The 23761-nt window shown below is 34.4% G+C and overlaps 1 protein-coding gene across 4 annotated transcripts in view; it reads right to left on the bottom strand.

Annotated features, from left to right (window-relative positions):
* The window catches only part of CREB1 (cAMP responsive element binding protein 1), a 56270-nt gene that overhangs the window by 20356 nt on the left and 12153 nt on the right, over positions 1-23761 (bottom strand). For 2 of the 4 annotated variants that reach the window (XR_014297042.1, XM_082659062.1), the window contains exons 2-5: positions 17521-17642; positions 11464-11610; positions 10706-10747; positions 4197-4297 (exon numbers count right to left, since the gene is read on the bottom strand). Coding sequence is in view for 2 of the 4 variants with exons in the window: in XM_082659062.1 (XP_082515188.1) it covers positions 4197-4297; positions 10706-10747; positions 11464-11610; positions 17521-17634 (404 nt within the window). In the remaining 2 variants the exon portion in view is untranslated. Of the gene's footprint in view, positions 1-4196; positions 4298-10705; positions 10748-11463; positions 11611-17520; positions 17643-23761 lie in introns of those variants that run through there. The other 2 variants (XM_082659063.1, XM_082659064.1) reach the window with 2 other exon arrangements.

Below are 23761 nucleotides of genomic sequence, written 5' to 3' on the forward strand. Positions count from 1 at the left end.
ATAAACAATAAAATTTGCAACAATAAAACTAAAAATGGATCAGGGATGCACATGTCAAAACCATATGAGGACTAGAAAAAACAGATGCATTTCTCTTTAAAATGAACATAAAGACAGACTATGATTCAAAATCCAGGTACAATTAAAGAAGAGATTAATAAAACTGACTACAGGAAAAAAACGCTTTTTTATGGCAAAGAACACCAAAAATAAAGTCAAAGATGATCAAACATACTAGGAGAAAATGTTCACATATATTACAGATAAAGGTCCAATATCCCTAACATACCAATAACTCCTGAATACTGAGGGGAAAAAAAGACCAAAAACCTGATTTTTAACTTCTCAACTCTCAGATTGGTAAAAATAAAAAAAAGTATAACAATACAGTCTGTTAGCAAAGCTGTGAGAAAATACATGCTCTTGTATATTGCTGTTAGAAGTATAAAACTGGCACAACCCTTATGGAGGGAATTTGGGAAACCAAATGTGTTTACACAGCAATCTTACTTCCAGGAATTTACCCTTAAAATATACTTCCAACAGTACAAAATAAATATGCATAGGATTAATCATGGCAGCATCGACTGCAACTGCAAAAGACTAGAAACAATCTCCATGCTCATATATACGAGAATGGTTGAATAAACTATGGCTCATCCAAATAATGGATATAGCATGGTACCTTTTGTATACGAATGAAGGTGAAATAAGAAAATAAGAAAATATTTGTGTATCTGTTCATCTGCTCAAGAAAAAAAAGTCAGAAAGGATAAACTAGATGGAGTTCAATTTGATTAGTTATCTACTGGGGGTGGGTGGGAAAGAAGTAAAAAAGGATGGGTGGAGGGACACTTCTGAGTGTGTGTGTGTGTATATGTACAATTCTGACTTTTGGAACCATGTTAATCTTTTACATATTCAAAGAAATAAATTAATTATCAACAAGGATGGCAGAAGAATTCTAAAATGGAAAACAAACAAAAACAAATGAATCTTACCACATTTCAAATGAATAACATAATCACAGAAGAGGGGAAAAAAATACTAACCCAAGTAAATTTTTGAAACCTTAAATTTCTAACAAACCAGTTTGAAACTTAGCCTTAACCATCTACCAAAAATTTCCCCCTTATGTAGTTATTGTAACAAATTACATCTTCATGCCTTGTGTGTTCATTAACAGATTTATAATTATTGTTTTATGCATTTGCCTTTCAAATCATGGGAGAAAAAGAGGAGTTACAAAGTAAAACTATAATAATACTGGCTTTTATATATTTATGTATGTAATTACCTTTATTGGTACTGTAGAAAATATTCTTACAGTTGTTTTTAAAAAAAAATAATTCCCCTGATTGTATTTCTCATTTGTAAGACTTCTTACTCATTCTTTTCCACATCTGCCTGTTCCTATTTAGTAAACTTCTATTTTTACTGTAAGGATGGTTTTCTCTCTTTGCAAACAAGATACAAAACTATTTTAAACAGCTTGGAAACTGACAGCTGGTCAATACATCATGATTTGGGTATCACTGTTCTAGAACACTTGTTTTTCAAACTTCAGTATACAAAAGCAGCTCTTGAAGAGCATGTTAAAACACAGACAGATTCCTGGGTCCCCTCCCTAGAGATTCTAATTCATTAGATATGGGGTAAGGGCCTGAGAATTTGCATTTCTAACCAGATGCTGATTTACCAGTCTGGGCTGTGGACCATATTTTGAGTTGTATTGGTCTTTAGAGCAATGTTTTTCAAACTCAAATCATAACCCCTATGTGGGCCATGAAAACAATTAAGCATGTTGCAACCAACATAAACAATAAATAAAAAACAGCTAAGCGTCACACATAAGGATGAGTATTGCTTTGTATTAATTTTTGCTTCAGATCCCTATATATAGGTATATACGTGTGTGTGTACATACACACCTATATATAATGAAGAAAGAGAGAACTGTAAAGATATATTCCTTATTGTGGTTTAAAAAAAGTTTAAAAGCTACTTTTCTAGACCTACAAATAAATCTACTTCTCTTCTGCACGAAGCCAGCAATCATTCTCAGTCTTTTTTTCCAGTTTTTCAAATTGTTGCTCCAGACCATCCTGGACATTCTCCACTCAAGAAAGTTCACTTTCTCTTAAAGTGTATTCCAAATGTGGTCTGAGCAGTGGGATTAATTCCCTCCCTTAATCTAGACACTAGGTTTTTTTTTTTTTTTAAACCAACGTAGCCTTACAGCATATTGGCTTTTTTTGGCAACCACATCTAATCAATGATAATTAAAAGAGCATAATTATATTTTTTAGATGAATTCTTAATCCAGAATCCTATACTTGAATAATCGATTTTATTTTTTTTTTATTTTTTATTTTTTTTGCGGTACACGGGCCTCTCCCGTTGTGGAGCACAGGCTCCGGACGTGCAGGCTCAGCGGCCATGGCTCACGGGCCCAGCCACTCCGCGGCACATGGGATCTTCCCAGACCGCGGCATGAACCCATGTCCCCTTCATCGGCAGGTGGACTCGCAACCACCGCGCCACCAGGGAAGCCCAATCGATTTTATTTTAAACTCAAGCTCAGAAATTTTACAGTTATCGCCAACATTTCATCCTATTTGTTTCAATCTATTTCCCTTGGCTGCTATGATCTTTCAAGGTTCTTATTCTACCACCTATTAGGGTACTTAGCCCTTTAGTTTCTGTCATTTGCAAATCTGATAAGCATGGCCTCTATGTTTTCAGCTAAATTGCTGGTAAAAATAGCAAGCCAGATGAGAGCAAGTGAGAACCCTTCAAGGATTTCCTCTGGGTAAAAACTGATCACTATAAAGCTGGGCTGTTCCAATAAAAACCAGTGTGTATTATTTAATTCCCATTTCTCCAACTTCACAAAAACATCTTAAGAATTTTGTTAAAGATCTTGTTATAATCAAGACATAAAGGCTAGGTTTCAAGAGTTCATAAACCAAAAGCAAAATAATGGTATACTCCACTATGGAGGTTTGATTATAAGGGAAGATATTATCATCTTTCATAAAAGTAACGCTTTCTCTACACATGTGTGGTCTCAGGCATCTTTTATTTGATTCGTAACTGAAGTGCTATATAATGATTTTTGCTGGGATATACACTATAAGCCAATTAAAGGCAAATAAAAGATTTTTTTTCAACATAAAACTCATATAAGGTGTACAGCTAAGATTTGCCTAGAATTTATATATAGAGAAGCCATGTAGCTTGTTTCTTAGTACCAGGTTGAATCTGCTTCAGGATCAAATATCTTATATACTAACATGAGATACATTTCGAAGTTAAAAGATAAAACTAGCTATATTTTGAAAAAATTATGAGTATAAATAAAGGTAACACATACTTGGTAACAAAGAATTTCTTAAGACCTCAAAGTCAATTTATAGGTATTTATTTAGGGTCCTTAATTTATTTGTAAGGATAGAGAAAAGGGCTAGCTTAGCAGCCAAGAAAGTGGGAAAGAAAATTTCAACATCCCTTTGAAAAACAGAAATATATATTAATAGAAATAATTCAGGCTAAAGCAGGGAAGAATAAGTTTGAAGTTCATTAAACTCTGAAGTAAGCTTATGAAGATTTGTGGAACTGCTCTTCCTGGAGATATTTAATATGGAGCCAATTTCTACGTAGTATTAGAAACAGTTTTGGTCCATCTTGGAGGCAAGGCATGGATTTACACAACTTTTGTAGCTGAACACAAAACTACAGTAAGGTGCCCCTAAAATTAGGGAACATCAGCAAAACATCACCCTGAACAACTATTAAATTAACAAGCAGCTATCATGCTAAGTACCATGGCATAAGAAATGTGTTGTGAAGTAGGTAGTGTAGCCTCAGAATTGACATATAGCTAGAAAATGCTATAACCTTATCAAATGTATTCCAATCTTTTTAACAGAAAAGCAGCAGCCAGCAAAGTCTACAAAAACAGAAGAAAAAAAAAAATCAGTGTTTATCCAGGACTGTTCAGAGTAAGAAGTGCTCTTATTCTGTACAGTAAGGTTCTACTTATTTGAGAGAAGCAACTCAAGATGAAGAGAAGTATTCTGTATGGTCCTGAATCCAGCAGCTCATTGGCCTTCCGACATCTCTTCATCTGCAACTACGTAAGGGTACCTTTATACTTCCGATTCTAAGTTCATTTAACTATTAATTTTCCATACCTGTAGGAAGGCCTCCTTGAAAGAATTTCTCTTCGTTTTTGGGAATCGGTTACACTATCCACTGACTCCTGTGAATCTTCACTTTCTGCAATAGTTGAAATCTGAAAATAAAGAAGAACTTTATCTTGATAATCAAATTTAGTTCTCATAAAACTTTTATGAATTTTAAGAAAAAGTGAAATACAAAAGGACATATATAAACCTTATATGTGATTCGGTAGAAAAAAAATCAGTTTTTATGGGAGACAACCATACCATCCCTTTCCTCTCCCCTTTACTCATCCTACAGAAGTCAGAGGACCTAAAATTTTTTCATCAAAACCAGCCTAATCTCTTTCAGGACTTCTTGTAATCAACCCAGAATGTATCAATATTACTTGTCAGTTGTTTTCTTACAGTTGTTAGAACAAAACTACCAAGTAAAATAAAGTTTCTGACATGAAAGAAAGAATAAACAACTAAATATTTGGCCATTAAGTCTAGTGCCTATACAAATATTTTCCTTTAACTACTGGGTAAATAGTTTTGAATATATTTACAATTGTACAAGTAAGATCGGTGATCCTTCAACCGTGTTCCAGATGGTTGTTCCTAACAATTTTGGAAGAAGCCCTCTGCTACATATAGACACGTTTCAAAGTTGGCATTCTACAATTTTTATTAAGCAAAACTTCAAGGTAAAGGACTGTGCATTTCTGGAAAGTATCCTTGGATTGAGAAGTAATAAAGGTAAGTTGAATACAGATTTTACATGGGATAATAACAGCAACTAGCATTTATTGAGAACTTACTATGTGCCAGGTGCTATGCTAAAGCATATACATATATTACATTACTTAGTACTCACTAATACTTACAGGAACTTTACGTGCTAGATAAGTACAATTATTATGTCCACTTTACAGATGGAAGAACTGAGGCACAAAGAGTTTAAGTAACTCACCCAAGTCACAAAGCTACGAAGTAGTGGAGTCACTGTCACACTTGACATCTCAATTCTAGACAGCCTTACCAGCATCAAAATCCTGTTGGTTCCAATCTCAAACCAGTTTTGTCAGAAGCAGCAACCCAGGAACGTCTTTAGACCATTTTTAGACTAGAAGTTCACTCATCTAGGCAAGCTTGTCTGTCAAATTTATACTGCCAAGTTTCTCTAGTCTAATCAGCAGGAGCCTCCTGCTCTTTCCTGAACTAGGTGAGCATCATGCTGTAAGAGTGAGAATTAGATTTAGCCAAGGCAAAAGGGTCTCTGTAGGTTAGCTCCCTGAACAAAATTTATGGCAATGGCAATAAGAATGAACACATTTAGAGGAACTTGAGAAATCAAGTATGTGGTCTGAGCCTAAGGGTTCTGGACAGCAGGTACTCATTTTCACAGAGCTTTGTGATAGACACTCACTTTAAAATGAAATTTGCTAAATCTAGTAATGCTTTACAAAATATGTCTATAATAAAGTAATGTATGTGCCCCTCCAAACACTTTAAAGTATAAACGGTATAGTCTTATAGACCTAAAAATTAACAGGTAACACTGAATGAATCCAGAAATGACTGATAAAAAGATGGACAAGGCTGAATTTAGTCTGTGACTCTCTATAGAGTAATAGTGCTATAGTTACTGCCAAAGGAGCACCCAGAACAATTTCCTACTTCTGTAGCTGCTGTTAACTAGCCCACTCAGCATAGTCTCTGCACAGACTTTCTCATAGATGTAGAGTGATGAGTTGTGAAACAGCCTTAGCAGAGAGTCAGAATTCGAGGAATAACAAGAAGACTGAACTCAAAGTGGATAGTATCCTGACAAGTGTTTACCCTCATTAATGCTTCTCAGAACCTTAGTTTCTCTATTGTTCTTTCTGCCTTTTGTTTGTTTAACCCTCATTCTTACAACCTTCTTTTAAGGATACATAATGACTTAGGCACACTTTCCCAAGTTGAAAGTCATTAAAACAACAATTTTAAAGCACGCTACATAAACCACCCATAGGACAATTTTGAAATGAAATAAATTATCATTGCTTATTAAATATATGGCCCTTAATTTTTCCCCCAAACTCAATGGATCTATTGCTCCCAGTAAAACGAAAAGCCCCCCATTCCTCTCATTTGAAAGAATTTGTCAATTCATACAAAAGGAATTAACTTATCACTCTGTCGTGACTGCAACTTAAAAAAAAATTGAAGTATGATTGCTGTACGATATTATATAAGTTACAGGCGTACAGTACAGTGAGTCGCAATTTTTAAAGGCTATATTCCACTTACAGTTATTATAAAATATTGGCAAAAAAAAATATTGGCTATATTCCCTGTGTTGTACAATGTATTCTTGTAGCTTATTTTATACATAATAGTTTGTACCTCTTAGTCCCCTACTCCTACATTGCCCCTCCCCGCAGGTAACCACTAGTTTGTTCTCTGTGAGTCTTTTTCTTTATATTCACTAGTTTCTTGTATTTTTAAGATTCCACATAAAAGTGATATGTACTGCAACTTGTTAAATGTAAAGGGAATTCAGAACTATTCAGTACTACATAATGAATGTAACATTTCCTCTTTGGGGGAATACTATCCAGAGAGAACTTAGAATTAGGAAGTCAACTCTTATGGTCTATCTACCAAAAAGCAGAAGAACCCAACCCCACACCCCCAAAACCAAAAACAAATCAAAAAACAAGAAAATCCCAAAACCACTGAACCCACATTTCTAAGACCATTAAAAATCATGCCAAAAATCCTTTGATAATAAATAATAGTTTATATGTAATAGGTTATTAAAAATACCCACATGAAAAATTATATCCCAATTTTAAGTATCACAGTCTACCATCACATTTCAACGATAGATACCCTTCCTCTGGTCCTCACCTCCTGTCACCTCTTATTAACCCCTTCCTGAGCTCCTTAAATAGGTCTTTAACCACGGCCACTTATATGTTAAGAAATTTTCAAAAAGCCAAACCACCACGTGTACATGTAAAGTTTTACATCTATATTTCTCTATTTTCTCTTAGTTTGTTAAAAACCCATATATTCTGTTTATAAGGGGAGGAAAAGTCCTATTCTGATGCTATTTGAAATTTCAAAATAAAATATACAGTGACTAGAACAAAATTTAAAAAATGGTTGTATTAGATGTTTTCTCAAACTATACATGGTACCCTGGAAACTTAAGCACTTTTCTTGGGTAGAGTTAAGACTCAGGTTTAGGTACAGTTTTTACTCACTGGATCAAGAAGTTTAATAAAAGTCTAGAGCAATAATCTCCAAACTCTTCTGATCTGCAGATCTCCCTTATAAATTAATTATAAGATAATAAATTATAAGAAAATTTTATATAAGCATATATATTTATTTACAAGTTTTATCTATATCATAAAACAAATTAATTTTTAAAGAGGATAAGTATAAATATTACAATACATCTGTTAATTTCTTAAAGATAAATCATTTAATATTTCATAACAGTGAGAATGATGTGCTTTAATATGATTAATTAAAAGTCATTTAGTATTTTATAACAGTGACTCAAAAATCTGATTCTAAGCTTGGACTTTCTGAAATGTGATTTAACATCTGCTATTGTTTAAAACAATCATTTTTCATTTTCATCTGTCAATTACACAAACTTCTGATGAGATTTACTAGTATATTTTCATCTCCCTGGCTCTTGGTCAGTTATTATATGCTAATAAAAGGTTTTATATTTTAACAAATAAGTTCAACACCTACTGAAACTCTAGAAGACTTCTGAATAGTTTAGAAACTCTATTTCCAGAGTTTTGAAAGTATATAGATTTGAGTTTTTAGGGTACAAATTTACACTGTTTGCAGGTAAAAAAAAAAAAAAAAGTATGGGAACATTTCCAAACTTCTATATTCAAAATACTCTGTCCACAGCACAAGTTTCTTTCAAGATACAGTTATTCTCTCATGCATTGTTAAAATGCCACTTTCTCTCAGAAAGGACAGTTGAAAGGAATTTGTTTCTTTCAAAAATATCTGTTAGGTAACATATCCCTTGCAAGTCATCCCTTGCTTGCCATTGTTAAAAAGATCGGAAACTTTGGAATACTTGTCTTATGTAAAAAGCAAACAAGTAAACTCATCCTTATGTTAAGCAACTCAAGTACTTTGCTCTATGATAATCACTGAATCTCTATCTTGCACAAAAGATTTTTATTGTTGTTCCCATCACATCATGAAGTACTGTAAAGACTGTATCAGAAAGTTCATCTCCAACCGCTATCCCTCTTGCTCACTCTATTCAGGCCACTTCTTGCTATTCTTTGGTACATAAAGCATACTCTCACTTCTGAGCCTTTGGACTTGCTTTCATTATTTGTATGGCTTAGCCTCCTTCACTAGTTTATAGTTTCACTGCTCATCGTGTTCCCTGACCATCCTACCTAAAAAAAACACCCTTCCCTCCACATCATTCTCTATCCCTTTCTCCTGCTTTAATCATCTTCCCAGCACTTAATCCTCACCTGACACATTTTATTTTTTCATTGTCTCTCTTCGCTCAAATGTGATCTTCATGAGAATAGAGAAGTATTATTTGTTCACTGCTGTCTTTCATATCACCTAAACAGTGACTGGCACATAGCATGTGACCAATAAAAATTTACTGAGGAAATGAATGTATTAAAAATGCATCCAAAACTAACAAGTGAGGATGCCACTGTTAACTTCTATACATTTGTGTAACTCCCATTATTTTTGTGGGAATTCTTACATAATCTGTGAGATTTGATGTACATATATACATAAGGATAATGTTAGGGCACCAATGTCAAGCCATACATGAAATATTAGTAGTTTAGTTTCTAATACTCTGAGATGAAAAAAGATAAACAGAAGTCTTATTCTCACATCAAGAGAAATGTACCTTGTATATTTTGGAAATGCTGTTCTAGAATACTAATATTCTCCCATCGAGAAGTTTGAGGAATCACCTCTCTCCTTGTTTGATCACCTCTTCTGATATAAACCACTTCCTACTTATTAATGCTAATCACTGTTAACCAGCTAACATTACCATTAAAGTTTAATAGCTTCTCCATGGTTTAGGGCCTTTAAAGAAAAAAATACTGTTTATGTTTCTGTTTGTAGAATTCAGGCTTTTAATTATAAGCACAGCTCACTTTGATGGAAAAATCTATTTTTGAAAAGATGAATACACATTTCTATAAAGTTAATGGTCATATAACCCCAGGTCCAAATTATTATTATTACTCTTACCACAAAGTAAAGATTAAAATTAAGAATATAATCAACAATTAGGCATCATATATTAAAACCAATGTTTGTAATCTTAGCAAATTTTGTGATAATTTTTGTGTGTTCTTTATAGAAAGATCTCCCACTGTAAGTGAAAAAGAAAAAGTAAAGGTTAATGTGGGGTCTGGAATCTAGGTCTCCTGACTAGCAGGTCAGGTTCTTTCCACTATCATCAAGAGGAAGATAAGAGCAGGGAATTAGTAATGGCATACATAGTACGAAAAACAGTTAGGAAGCATTCAATGAAATAAAAACTGAGGCACAGGACAGGAGACTATTGTTCAGTCAGTGTGGTTCCACAGAAAAATCAAATTCTTCAGTCTTTACCTGGACTATACTGTCTCCTACTCAGTAACAACAAATTCCATTCCCAATATCTTTCAGTATGGAAATGCACAGAACTTGATGATTTTATATCAAAATATTCTTTCTTTTTTCTCCACCCCCCACACCGCCCTGCCTTAAATGTCCAAGCAAACCAAAGGCACAGGGACAGAATGAAGCAGAGGTGGGTTAACAGTGGCTCAATGACTCAATAGTATGATATGGCTGACAAAATCTGGTATATCCTTTGATGATACTGATAGAATGCTTCTAGGACAAAGGAGGGACTTCTCCCCTCTCCAAGTATCAATCAATCTGGCTACTAAACTCAAGGAAAACACCAGAGTTCTCACCCACAAGAAGACAACAAGGATGGTGAAGAGGAATCAAAGCTATGTCATATATAAATGGCTGAAGAAAAACAGGCATTTACTTAGTCTGGACATTTTTTTTAAATGGGAAGGATGTGGAAGATGGGGAAAAGGAAGCAGCCCAATAGAAAAAGAAGTTAAATTTGCTTAACTAGTTTCTGAGAATAGAATTGGGACCACTAGGTAAAAGTTTTAGAAAGATATTCTGGTTCACCACAGGAAAGAATATTTTAGCAATTACCCCCAATTATAAATCAGTTACCTCTGGAGATAGAGCATCCTTTCTCTGAAAGTGTTCAAGTAAAGCTGGACTGCCATTTGGAGGAGGAGAGAAGGATATTATATAGGGAAATTAAGCAACAGACTAAGGGCTGGGTAGGTAACAAGTTTGGCCTAGACCTAGAAGATCTCTTAAGATTTTTATTCAAACCTTGAGTTCTATGTTTATAGAGAGGGACAAAGATATAAAGAACAATTTCTCACCTTCCTTTCTAAAAATAGTTCTCTCCAAATCTAGGACCTAGGACTCACCTGAGTTCCGGAGAAAAGTCTTTTTAAGTCCTTACAGGAAGACTGTGAAGCAAAAAATATGAAATGGGAGGCTGGGGTTATGGCCTACTTGAATGAACGTTCAAGTCTTTTTTTTTTCCCCAATAAGCTCATCGAAAAGATGTATACTGCCCTAGGTTCCCTACAGTTAAGTAGAGGTTTACACACCTTTATTCCCTTTGGATCCAAACCAAAGGAACAATCTTTCCAAAGAATAAGATAACATGCATGGAAAAAACCCCTGATTCTTAAAGTGCACTTTCTGAATATATCATTTCAAAGTTATATACTCTAACTTAGAATCCTAAACATAGCTGGTTTTCTCTACATTCAAATAATATCTTAGGTAAGGTTATTACTTTTTGACAAGGGTTATTTTTTCCAATTGCATGTTTAGAAAATAATTAAAGTTATTATTTTTGTATCTTAATTTTCCCTAACTGAGGTACATCAGCCTTATAGTCTCTCCCAATATTTCCACTTTATCCCATATACTTTATGATTTTTCCCATTCAATTGTTTTCCTTTTTTAGTTTAAGAAAAAGTTTTTTCTTATATGTCTGTTCTTGTGTATATATGTTCCTATACTTAAGGTGACTACAGATGCAGCATATTCCATAATTACTGTAAAGTAAAATAAACTCTGAACTAGATATGTTCCTATTTTCATAATGAAAGGAGAGAGATATGGCTATAAACAACAGTTATGAAAGTAGATGCAGAACTTTTTATACACATACCTGAACTGTCTGGACTTGTGGAGACTGAATAACTGATGGCTGGGCCGCCTGAATAACTCCATGGACTTGAACTGTCTGCCCATTGGGTAGCTGTACTAAAGTTACGGTGGGAGCAGATGATGTTGCATGAGCTGCTGGCATAGATACCTATGGTGTTGAACATGGAAAAAAATTACCATCACAGATACCTCCTGGGGAGTACTCATGTTTAGTAAGAAACAACTCTTTGGCAGCAAAAGGAAGACCCTCCTGCTAGGTTAAGTATTCCATTGGTGTGAAAGAAACTAATCATTAAACTTAATATTGTTTTTGAAGAAAGACTACAAATGCTTCCCATGCCCCCTACTTTTAAACTCCTCCCAAATGACAAAAACCAAAAAACTATTTTAATGTAACATCAAAATATATAACACAGACTTCCTTTGAACACTAAATACCACTTTATTTGTATAGTGCCTTACATTTTCCCACCTGCTTTCATATTCAGTTTCTCATTTTGCCCTTCGAAGAAATCAGACTGGTTAGAATAAGGGTTATCTCCATTTTAGAGACAGAAATATGAAGTGCTCCAAGAGATTAAGTCACTTACCCAAGGTCAAGAGATATGCTAGCTCTGAAGAGACATAAGTCTTCAGAATATCATGTGTTAAATAACCCATGTTCTAAAACATAACTGTTCCCAAACTTGGGCAAAACTTAGCTACTAAATCTAGAACAAATACATATCTTACAGTATACAGCATATTTATCTCTTGTAAACTAATTACAAGTATGCCTTTCATTAATGAGAAAGTGTTAATAGATATTATGAACTGAAAATTTCTATCCTCACCCCACCCACTGAACTGATAATAATTGATATTTCAAGGATTTATTTTCCTCCTGAAGAAATAAGGGAGCAGAACTGAAAGAATATGAGAGACCAGTTTTCTCCTGAGGCACAAAGGCGGCAGATTTAATGACTCAATACCCAGGTTAGAAGGGTTCTTAAGTCATACATGTCTATCAGATGGTATTTACTGTTCCTGTGCTTGAATGCGTTTGGGGGCAGCAATTTTATTTGTTCATTTGGTAAAGTTATTGCGGATATGTGTGTCAGAAACAATGTTAGAACTGAAACTACAGAAATGAGAAAGACATAGGTCCCTGCCCTAAACGAAATTATTAAGGCATGTGTATGAAGGAATGGGGAAAAGAACACAAATAAATATAATTCAGTGAAGTAATGAGGTTTGCAAAGGGAAGAATGGACACACTGAGGAAAGCTACCCCGCCCCACCCAAGAGGAGGGGAGGCTACCAGGGAAGCATGTGAATTTGAAATAAAGAATACAAGTAAGGCACGTTATTATGATTTGCAGGGGGGAGGCACAGAATTCCAGGCAGAGGGTAGCAATGGCAAAAGCAAAGAGAAACAGCAGTGTCTGTAAATGGCAAAGAGGGATGACCAGCAGCCAGTACTACTGGAGCACATAAGTGTGTTACTATATGATGTAGGAAGTGTGGAAAGATGGAATAACAGAGGTAGGCAGAGGCCAGATGGGCTAGTCATGAAAAATCTTACATATGTTACGTTAAAGAACTTGCATTTTACCGTGAGATTGGGAAAAGCACTGAAGGGCTTTTGAACTCCTGAAAATCATGGTGAGGCTTGCATTTCAGATAGATCACTTTAATTTAGTGGCAGTGTGAAAGACACTTATCTCAGAGGAAGAAAAAAGTGGAGGTGAGACCAACTGAGAAAGTCTATATATAGTAGTAAGGGTGAGATGATAAAGGCCAGAAATTAGGCATGAGTTGTGGTAGGGATGGGAATGAGAGAAGTGATTTAATGAAAATTCAGGAGGCTAACCAGAAAGGGCTTTATGAATGACTGATTGAAGGAGGTGAGACAGAAATCAAAGACGACCCACATATTTCATGTTTGGGTGAGAATTAGTAGACTATGCCATAAAGAGAGAGAACACAAAAAGAAGCTTATGGGTGGTTGGGGCAGTGGTGGAAGATGATGGAACTGATATGATATCTGAATTTGTAGAGATGTTTAGCAGGCAGTTAAATATTTGACTATGAAGCTTGGGGGAGATACCTACTGAAGGTAGAGGCTAAAACCATGAGCTTCTCCTTTGGACAGTTAGGAAGGCCTTCCTTATCAATCGTTTTTCTGGCTACTATACATCTTATTTTTACCTTGTTTTCAAAATGTGGTCCATGGACGACCACCATTAGAGTTATATAGGGTGCCTGTTTATAAAGTCAGAATCTCTGATGAACCCAAGGACACTTTCGCCTACGCCAAAGTTTGAGAACCAAAACCATAATTTATTTAGAGTATCCCATCTCAATGGAAAGCTCTTCTAATATTTGAAGCAATTAGTACGTCCTCTTCTCTGAGTATTCTCTAGGGTAAACATAACAAGCTCACTCAACAAATAATCCCTTTTCTACCCTAATTATTCTACATAATGGCTACTCTCACTGTAAGTTTATAAAATACAGATATACCAAAAAAGAAAAAATTGCTTATATCCCTACCACTCGGAGTTAATCACTTAATATTTCTGCTGTAGATATAGGTGTTTTTAAAGATGCATATATACACTCAATTTTCATAACACTATCACAGAATCTACTTTATCTTTCAAATCCATTCTAAATATCTCTTCATACCATTAATAGTATTCTTTAATGATAAAGAATGGTATAATGGTAAGAATTACATAATTTGTTTAATAAATCCCAACAAATTATTGGAATTAAATTATTAGTAATAATTAAACAATAATAAAATCACTAACTTAATATTATTAAATATTAAATTACTGAATATACAAAAAATTATTATTGAATATTTAGGTTTTCAAATTTGCCTATTACAAGAAAGTTATTTTACAACAAAATTGCAACGATCATCCTTTTACCCAACTCTTTACTTAAAACCATCCATAAAAATTAACATTCCCATACTCAAAACCAACATTGTTTTTTTTTCCACTTAAAAAAAAATCTCTGTAAATTCTAAAAGTAAAATAAGGCATTTCATTATTGTTTTAGATCGACTTTCTTCCTTTACTAGTTAGGCTGAATTTGTGTTTTTACTGTTCATTGATCACATCACAATGGTCTTGGACTTGAAAATTTTATTATATATTTCTAGTATTAAAGACTGACAACCAAAAAATAACTGGTATCAGAATTGAGAGAAATAATGTCAAAAATGTATAATATATGTGTTAAGAACTTGGATGAGCAAGTAAAAAAAACTCTGTAATTAGGTATTAAAAAGAACAACAACAAAAAATATAAATGGGAACAGACACTAGCTTTCCTAAAATTCAAATATCATGTCATTCCACTTATCAGTGATTATATGCAAATTGAACATGTGCATATAATTTTGTTCTTTCTTGAATTTCCAATTAAGCTTCATGACACTGATTTTGTTTTTATAGGCATAATCACACCAGCAGAGAAGAATGGGAAAGGAGATAACAGTAAGAGTTTTGGAGGCTGGAAATGGATGAATGGTAATGAACTTGGAAAACCTCAGAAGGCCAACTCATGAGGCAGAGGCAGGGACAGACTGATTTCTGCCACAAAGTCCTTAAGAGGCTCAGGATCTAAGGCACCCCAGAAGGCAGAGTGAAAGGAAAGGCTGAAAATAAGGAAGGCTGATCGAAGGTCTTTGAAAAGCAATTGGATCCCCTCTTCAACTCTCTGTGGAAGAATAACTAATCTATACCCTATGCTGACAGAGAAATGGAGGTTTATTTTCTGGATAGGTGGTTTCTTGACTGCCTAACACCAGGCACTGCTGAGGTGGGTACTAAGTCCCAGTCCTCTTCCCTCGTCTGGCTCAAAGGTCTTTACCTATAAGCAGAAGATTAGTAAAGCTTTTCTCTGCAAATGTGACCAACACTAAAGGGAGAAGAAAGACTTAAGAGATAATGACACAATAAAGATGTAAAAAAAAAAAAAAAAAAAAAAGAGATAATGCCAGTGGGATGCCACAATCATCCTACCGTGAAGCTCACAACTCAGATGTTAGGCCCCAAAAAGAGCCACAGAACTACCAATACAGGTTTTTGGTTCCCTACTTTTAAATGTAGGCAGAAAACCTCGAGTTATGAAATACTCAAGGAAATCTTCTGATAGGAAAGATGGTGACCAAAACAGAAGGGAGAAAAGGTACACAGAAGAAAATCTATGTGGAAAGAAAACTTAAAACTTAATTAATATTATCAGAGGTAAGAGAAAATACTGCCTTTGTGAAACATAAAGAGGATGCTATTAAAACACAAAAGGACTATTCAGAAACAAAGGGAACTCTTGGAAACATGACAGCAGAAATAAAAAAAATCTGACAGATGGGTTGAAATGTGAAGTTGAGAAAATCTCCCAGAAAGACAGAGACAGAAAACAGGAGAGAAAAGATGAGAAAATCAGAGAAACAGTCCTATAGGTAAAATATCTGGATCACAAGAATCCTAGAGAGAAAGGAGAAAGAAAAAAAAATCATCAACCAAATAAAGAAACTGCCCAGATTTGAAGACCCGAGATTCCACTAAAAAAAAAAAGCCCACTGAATACAACTGCACAATGGATGAAAACTGCTACAAACCAAGGCCTTGATGATGAAATAGTGAAGCACTGCTAACAGAGAGATTTTTACAAGATAACAGAGATACAAAGTAAGAAATGGATTTAGTCTTTTCAAACAGCAACACTAGAAGTTGACTGTGGATCAATGCCTTCAAAATTTGAAAGAAAAATGATTTCTTTACCCAGTCAAACTTGCTCAAGGGACCACTGGAAACAAAAACTCCATAAGAGAAAGACAGTAGGAAGAAAGGAATTTCCAGGATGACATTATTTAGTGGACGTGGAGGACAACCAGACCAGAAAATGATGTCCCAAGAGATAGATATGTTGAAGGTTGTCACCACCAAGATCCCTGCTGGTATTATATCTTCTTTTTACCACAGGGCTGAATGTTTGGATGAGCCCATATTCTTATCTGTGCACATTTGCCTTGACCATGTGCTAATGAAGTCCTGATGCTCTTACCTTCGTTCCCACACCTGCTTCATCTTGAGTACTTTTTCTTCATCCCTAAATGTATTCTGCTTTGCCTTACACCTGAGGGCTGGAGGTGGGTCCAGGTGATCTTAGGAGAAAACACAAAGCAGCCCACCGCTTCTGACTACATTCCTGCTGGAGGTCTAGTATTTGGCCCATATTTTAGCTCAGTGTGGTTACCACCTGTGGTTAGCCCTCTATATCCCAAGACCCACTGTTGCTCATGACTCCTCTAAGAGAGCTTTTAAACTCTTTGTGAAGCTGAAGCTCAACATACCAGAGCCTTGGCTAGGATTATTTTCTTTTGGGAGCTTTCATCTGAAAGAGGCAATGTCACATTTTCTTACCTAGCAGGTTATTGTTTGCTACTTGGTTTTTATATTAACCACCTTTCTCACTCATATATATGCCAACAATTATTAATAAAATAAAACATCTGAGAAAAAATACACAAGAACAAAAATGAGAATATAACCTTAGAATGCTTAAGACAAAGACAAAATGAAAGAATCATGAATCATATTTAAAATATACAGGGACAAAAACTATCATCCTTGAAATTTACTTGTGTGTCAATTTATTTGCTTATCCTATTTTTTAGTTTAAGCACATGTAAATTTAGCCTTTCAGATTATCTGCATTCCCATGCTCCCAAATACATCTATATGACATGAAAAAAAGCAGTTATCATATTAGGTTTTCTTCCTTTAAGAGACAATCTACCCATCAGTTTAAATGTAATTATTTCTGAATTATGTCACTACAAATAGTGTGTTAGTGTTTAACAATACATTTTTCTGTTATGTTACTGAATCAATACTATCATTTCTAAAATTAGGCTAATACTAAGTAAATAGGAATTTTGATATTCTAAGAATGTTTCTGCTCATTTTATCTCTGTAATAAAAACTAAGTTCTCTTGTTTAAAACATATTCCTCTTAGAAGAGACAACTTGGAATCTCTCCATGTATTTTATACCTGGGCTAATGTGGCAATCTGTGGCTGGGCTTGAACTGTCATTTGCTGGCTTTCAGCTTCTGTTACAGCTGCATCTCCACTCTGCTGGTTCTCTGCTCCAGATTCCATGGTCATTTAGTTACCTACAATAATATGGAAGAGTGTTACAAGCACTACAGTGCTTTGTGCTTTTGTGGTTTTAAAGGCAATTTTCAAGTTGTAAATAAGTATATGTGGTGGTTAGGTTAGCAGATGCACTCAGAAATCTAGTTAAACTATAATGTAGTTGAATTATTGTCAGACTTGTCCAAATACTCTGAGCTAAAAAGTTCTAGTCTTTTCAAAAAAGAAAGAACTTTTTCCTTTGCCATTTCTTCCCAATGGGATATTACTCCATCTATTATAGAAGACGGGATTCCTCTCTTCCATGAATCTTCCCAACTAACAAGGGGAGGAAGGGCAGCAGCATAAATATAATTTTTTCAAAAATGTATCAATCAGGTAAGGAGGGAGGGTAGAGAGTAGAAGTGAGTTGATGACAGGGTCTATGAGATACTGGCTTCAAGGTACCGCCTATATGGGTATTCCCTCCTATTATAGGGAAACAGAAGAATTATAAGCTACTTCCTTGGGAAATTATTGGTGGTAGGACAAAACAGCCCAGGTTTCAACAGCCCAAGTTATTGGGTATCAAGGTAGAAAGGTGGGATTAATAGACACAGAGTCAGACCTCAAACAACTGAAAAGGTTACTTTGTGTTCTGACTCCTTACCCTATATATAGTGTGCAACATTACACACGTGTGTGTGCGCGCGTGCACACACACACACACACACACACACAATAAAACACCTTTTAAAATTTTAACTGCAAAATTCTGGATAAGTTAATCAAGGCTGATCTTTCTTACTTTTTGGAAGCTGCTTTGCTAAGAGTTTACTATATTTCTTAGATCTGGCACTGGATGACAGCAAAAGTGAAGAGAAATTCCTAGCAGCAGTAGCTGCTACCTTGAGGTTAGGGAAATTGATTATATATAGCAGATATAACTAGGAAAGCAACTGTGTCTAAAGGAGTCACAATAAAAGGGATTACTTCTTATTTGTGTACTACTGTTACCATTTAGTACCTAGCATATTACCTGTCAAAAATAAATTTAATAGTAAGGACTACCTATGGTGATTCCATAAACAACACAAGAACTCCAATGCTTTTCCAGAATTTATTACATTTATTTCATAACTCCGACATCAAAATAGTCACTGATCCTTATGTGATTATTACATGCCATCAGAATGTATCACATGCTAACATTTTGCCATCATTCACAGGATTCTATAAAAAGAAAGTGTTTTTACAAGTGACAGTTAAAAATGAAAATATCTCTGTAGAAATGAATATAAATAATGTAGAAATACAGAAGCCACCAAACAGATGACAAAGGAAAAGATCAACAGACTACATAATTATTTAAAACGTTAATATGACAAAAGCCACCAAGACAAGTACACGAGGAGAAAATATCTGCTACATAAAATCAACACAATAACATCTAGAATACAGAGAAACTACTAATTCAGTAAGAAACTCTTATTGGCTAGTTCACAAAGATATATGTTTCAAGGATGGAATTTTTTTTTATAATAGCAGAAAACTGGAAACAAGTATCCATCATTAAGGAGGACCATTAAAAAATTAAAGCAATAAAAAATAATGAAGTCTATCTATAATGTAAAGACACATAAAGCTTTCCAAGACAGACTGAGTGAAATGGCAAGTTATGAATATACTATAAAGTAGAAGTCCATTTATGTTAAAAACAAGTAAAACAAATTGTTGTAAAGGTGTATGCATGAAAAGAGGTATGGGAAGTTATAACTGAATCATAATAAGTGGTGGCTCTGAAGAGAGAAAGATTTGATAGAACTGTATAGGATGATTTTCACCTTTTACTTTTTACATATTTTAGTACTTTACTTTTATTTTTCTTTCTTTCCATAAGCATGGATTCAGGATTACTTGCACAATTAAAGAAATTTTAATACCAGAAATGACAGATAACATTTTGAAACTCTGAACCAAAAGCTTTACTTCAGTCATGATTTTGAGATATCTGCTAAAATTTTTTAAATCTGATCCTTTTTATATGAAATTAGTATTTTTGTTTAAGATTCACCTAAACTGTTTACCCTACATTTCCAAAGAGTAAAAATAACTATTTAAAAAAAATTATCAAATAACTTTATTACCCTCTGTGATAATTCACTGAATTGTACACTTAAAACCTGTGCTCTTTTAAACTAAAAAATTTAAGACATCAAAAATAACAGAAAGCAACATCAATAGCAAAATAGTTTATGTATACTAAATACTGTCCATATTTTTGCTCTGGAAGAAAATGGCACATGAAAGCAAAAAATCTAATCCTAGTAACAATAAAATAAGTAAATGAATCCATTTGAGGACAGTACTGAGTCAAGCTAAATAAGAGCAGAAACCCGCAAACTTTTCTCTATCTTCTCCCCTAAGTCATCAATTTAATGAGAATGAGAAGATAAATACAAATTTATCATCATAATACTTCCTTTGTAGAGAGAGAACATGCAACCATTTTTGAAAGACTTTAGTCGAAGCCACATTTTTTTTTAACCTATGCTGTCATCCATATAGTTTCACTCCACCATTTGATTAAAAGTAATCCAAAGCACAGATCATATTTCTTTTGTTTTTGTTTACTTTTCAGTATGTCAGGGCTACTTAATTCTTTTTTTTTTGACATTTAAGGTATAGGGTATCATTATAACTTTTTGTTTCAAAAATTAAAATATTTATGACTCTATAATAATAAAAGAATAAAACCATTAGCTAACATAAGTAATTACAGCTACAAGGACACATTCAAAATAGGAATGTGATTTGCATCCTTCTTCCCTCCCCAACTAGATAATATTCTTTTTACTTATTTTTTACTTTCTTCTAAAAACAAAGTGTGGTATTTCCAATGGTTAGCATCCCCCATGTGAATAAACTGCCAGTGTTTTATTATCATTTCATTCAGGCAGACTATCAATCCTTTTTCAAGGTGGGGGATGGCCTTCTTAATTAGTTTGAGTAGATATCAACCACTTGGGCAACAGTATAATTACTGTCTCTCATAAGATAATTCAGGCCTTCCTCAAAGTACAGGTGAGAATTACTTACAGAAAAACAATTTGTTTTAGATAAGAAATTCAAAGGACTCAACTAAAACAGAAACCATTCTTTTGGTTTTCACCTTGAGGGTACTGAAATAGCAGTCTCCAACTAAACTAGCATTTAACACGAGCACCTTAATTATGACTTTGAAAGCTTTTACTCTTTTTTTGTTTGTATCTTCAGGTGGAGAGAGAAGAGATGCTATGGTATAATGTGTACAGTCTTCAATTTTTCTATTAACCCAGGAGCAGTCTTAGCCAGCAGAGCAGTACTTCAGACACAGGATCAGTTACTAGACCCAATATGTAGGTTTCCAAAATTACTCAAGAAAGGAGACTCCTAATTCATTACACAAATGAATGCTTTCTGAGAGTGCAAAAACAAAGAAAGACTGAATACTACTGTAAAATTAAAAAAAGATCAGGTACATATGAACTCAGAGGGAATGTTGTACAAATATTGGACCTGGAATATTAGAAACAATGAATCTTAGAAATCATGAAAGATCTAGTCTTGACAGTTTTGTGAAGAATTCTTAAGAGTTCTTCCAATAATTCTGAATTCCAAAATTTATTTGGGATTGATATTTAAGATTTAGGTATTTTAATGAATTTATCCCTAAAAATTTACATAATTCTTTGAAAACTATGAACTTGAAGCAAATTTCAAAAGTGTCACTCCTAAAAAAAAACAAATTTTAAAAAATAAATTCACAAAGATACATGCCATTTTGGGACTTCCCTGGTGGTACAGTGGTTAAGAATCTGCCTGCCAATGCAGGTGACATGGGTTTGAGCCCTGGTGCGGGAAGATCCCACATGCTGTGGAGCAGCTAAGCCCATGCGCCACAACTACTGAGCCTGCGCTCTAGAGCGTGCAAGCCATAACTACTGAGCCCATGTGTCACAACTACTGAAGCCTGTGCACCTAGAGCCCATGCTCTGCAACACAACGAAGAGGAGCCCCTGCTCGCTGAAACTAGAGAAAGCTCGCGCAGCAACAAAGACCCAACGCAGCCAAAACAAAAGATACATGCCATTTTGCTACAAAAAGATACATGCCATTTTGCTACAATGGTCTTCAGAGTTCTAACTCATAACATGAAAAATAAAAAGGGAGTGATCCTGCAGTATTATGCACCCAATCTTGAGCAAAACAAAGAATGCTGTTCTAAGTAGTTGGGAAAGACCCTAACATTTGGTGGAAAGCTGGATCTGTCACCAAGTGGTCGTTGGAGAAATTAAGCTTTTTGTGTTCCAGCTTCCTCATCTGAAAACAAGAGAGATGAATTAAAAGATCTCTCTCAATTTTTAAGTGCTCTGATCTTAGGAACTGACAACACAAGATATATGCACACACACACATAATTATGCAGACCACTTAATAAAATTATATATTATTTCCTTTTAGTACATAGTTCATAGTAAAGAAAACAGACTAAGAATAGGTCACCTAGCCTCTCAATCTTGGGCAAATATAAAAATATTACCATTCACATATATTACAATATATAAAATTTATCAAACAGTTTAATAGTCCCTTTTCTTAATTTTCAAAGAGGATAAAGCAGCTTTTTCTTTCCATCCTAGAAAGCTTCAAGAAATTTATCTAAGACTGTATCACTTTTGTACCTTTATAAAGACAGTAGATATTTAAAAGTTTAAAACATAGTTTAGATAAACATCCCAATAAAGTGTCAAATGACTGCTTCCATGATATTTAAAAGGAGAGTATGCTGCAATAGTCAAGAGTGCTGGAACGCCAAAGAAACACCAGAGACAAATACAGTATTGATAAATTTGGGGATTTATTTTCTGATAAGAAAAATGGTATAAGCAAAGGCTTAAATTATAGTAGGCCTTTAGAGACATGTGTGAGTCAGTGCCTGGTGCGTGATCTTGCACAGAAGCAAGGATAAAAGATAAAGAAAAAATGGTCATCCCAAGCCAATCAGCAACTACCTGGGCAAAATGAGAATATGAGAATGATGTCTCTTAAAGTAAGTCATTGGTAGAATTTTTATGTTGCAATGTATTTTACTTCTACTTTGTAAAGCAATATATCCTGAGGTAATTCACCACAAGTGAATAACTCACTTTTCCAAAACCAACACTATCTTCAATTTTAACAATTTATATTATATACATTATACTTGTATTACAGTATCATATCTGAGCATTTATATGTCAGGAACTGTTCAAGTTACTGGGGATGAAGAAATAAAATTTTAAAGAACTTTGTCATTGTGGAATTTATATTCTAATGTGTGGAAATAGAGAGAAAGTAAACAAGTAAAATGTGTAACAAATCAGAAGGTAAGATGTGTTGGGTAAAAAATAAAGCTGGGAAGGATATTGGAGGGATTTTCAGTATTATAAAAGGAAACCAGTAAAGCCCTCATTGATAAGGTAGCATTTAAATTCACTTACCCAGCACCTGTATAGAACTATACCAAATCAGGGATAAACTGCTGGCAGCACTAATTCTGTATTTTCTGCCTCTACCAAGTCAAGTCAACTAAAGGTCATCATCAAAAAAGAAAGCAAGCCCATATCACCACTTTTGCTAACAACCATTAAGCAAAAGGAGAGAATGCTGTAAATCTTCACTTTGTTCTTTTTCCTAAAATATTTTGACCTTTAAGAAGTGCCCAAGTCCTTATGGTCCTAAACATTCTAGTTCAAGTTTATGAAAAATAAATCCATCTCCCTTACAACTTAGTTTACTTTTTAATCCCTTAAATCTATGACAAATTTAATCCAGTCTAGGATGAGAGGTAAGTATTCAGAGAAATGCACTGTGAAGAAGAAATAATATATTCATAATTAATAGAACATATGAACATATGCTGTGGTTTTTAAAATGCAAATGACCTTAATTATAAGCAAGAAGAAAAACTTCCCCTGCACCTAGCAAGTGGGCGACTCCTCCTGAACTCTCCCATCAATCTGGAAGTCCAGGGATTTAAGGAAATCACATAAGCAGAAGTCTAACGTCTCCAGGGTGATCACAGCAAAAGTCACATTTGGGCACATGATTTTAAAACTAAATGACTAGTATGTTGTCA

Source organism: Grampus griseus (assembly GCF_964374135.1).
Source record: "Grampus griseus genome assembly, chromosome: 7".
Classification (NCBI taxonomy): Eukaryota; Metazoa; Chordata; class Mammalia; order Artiodactyla; family Delphinidae; genus Grampus; species Grampus griseus.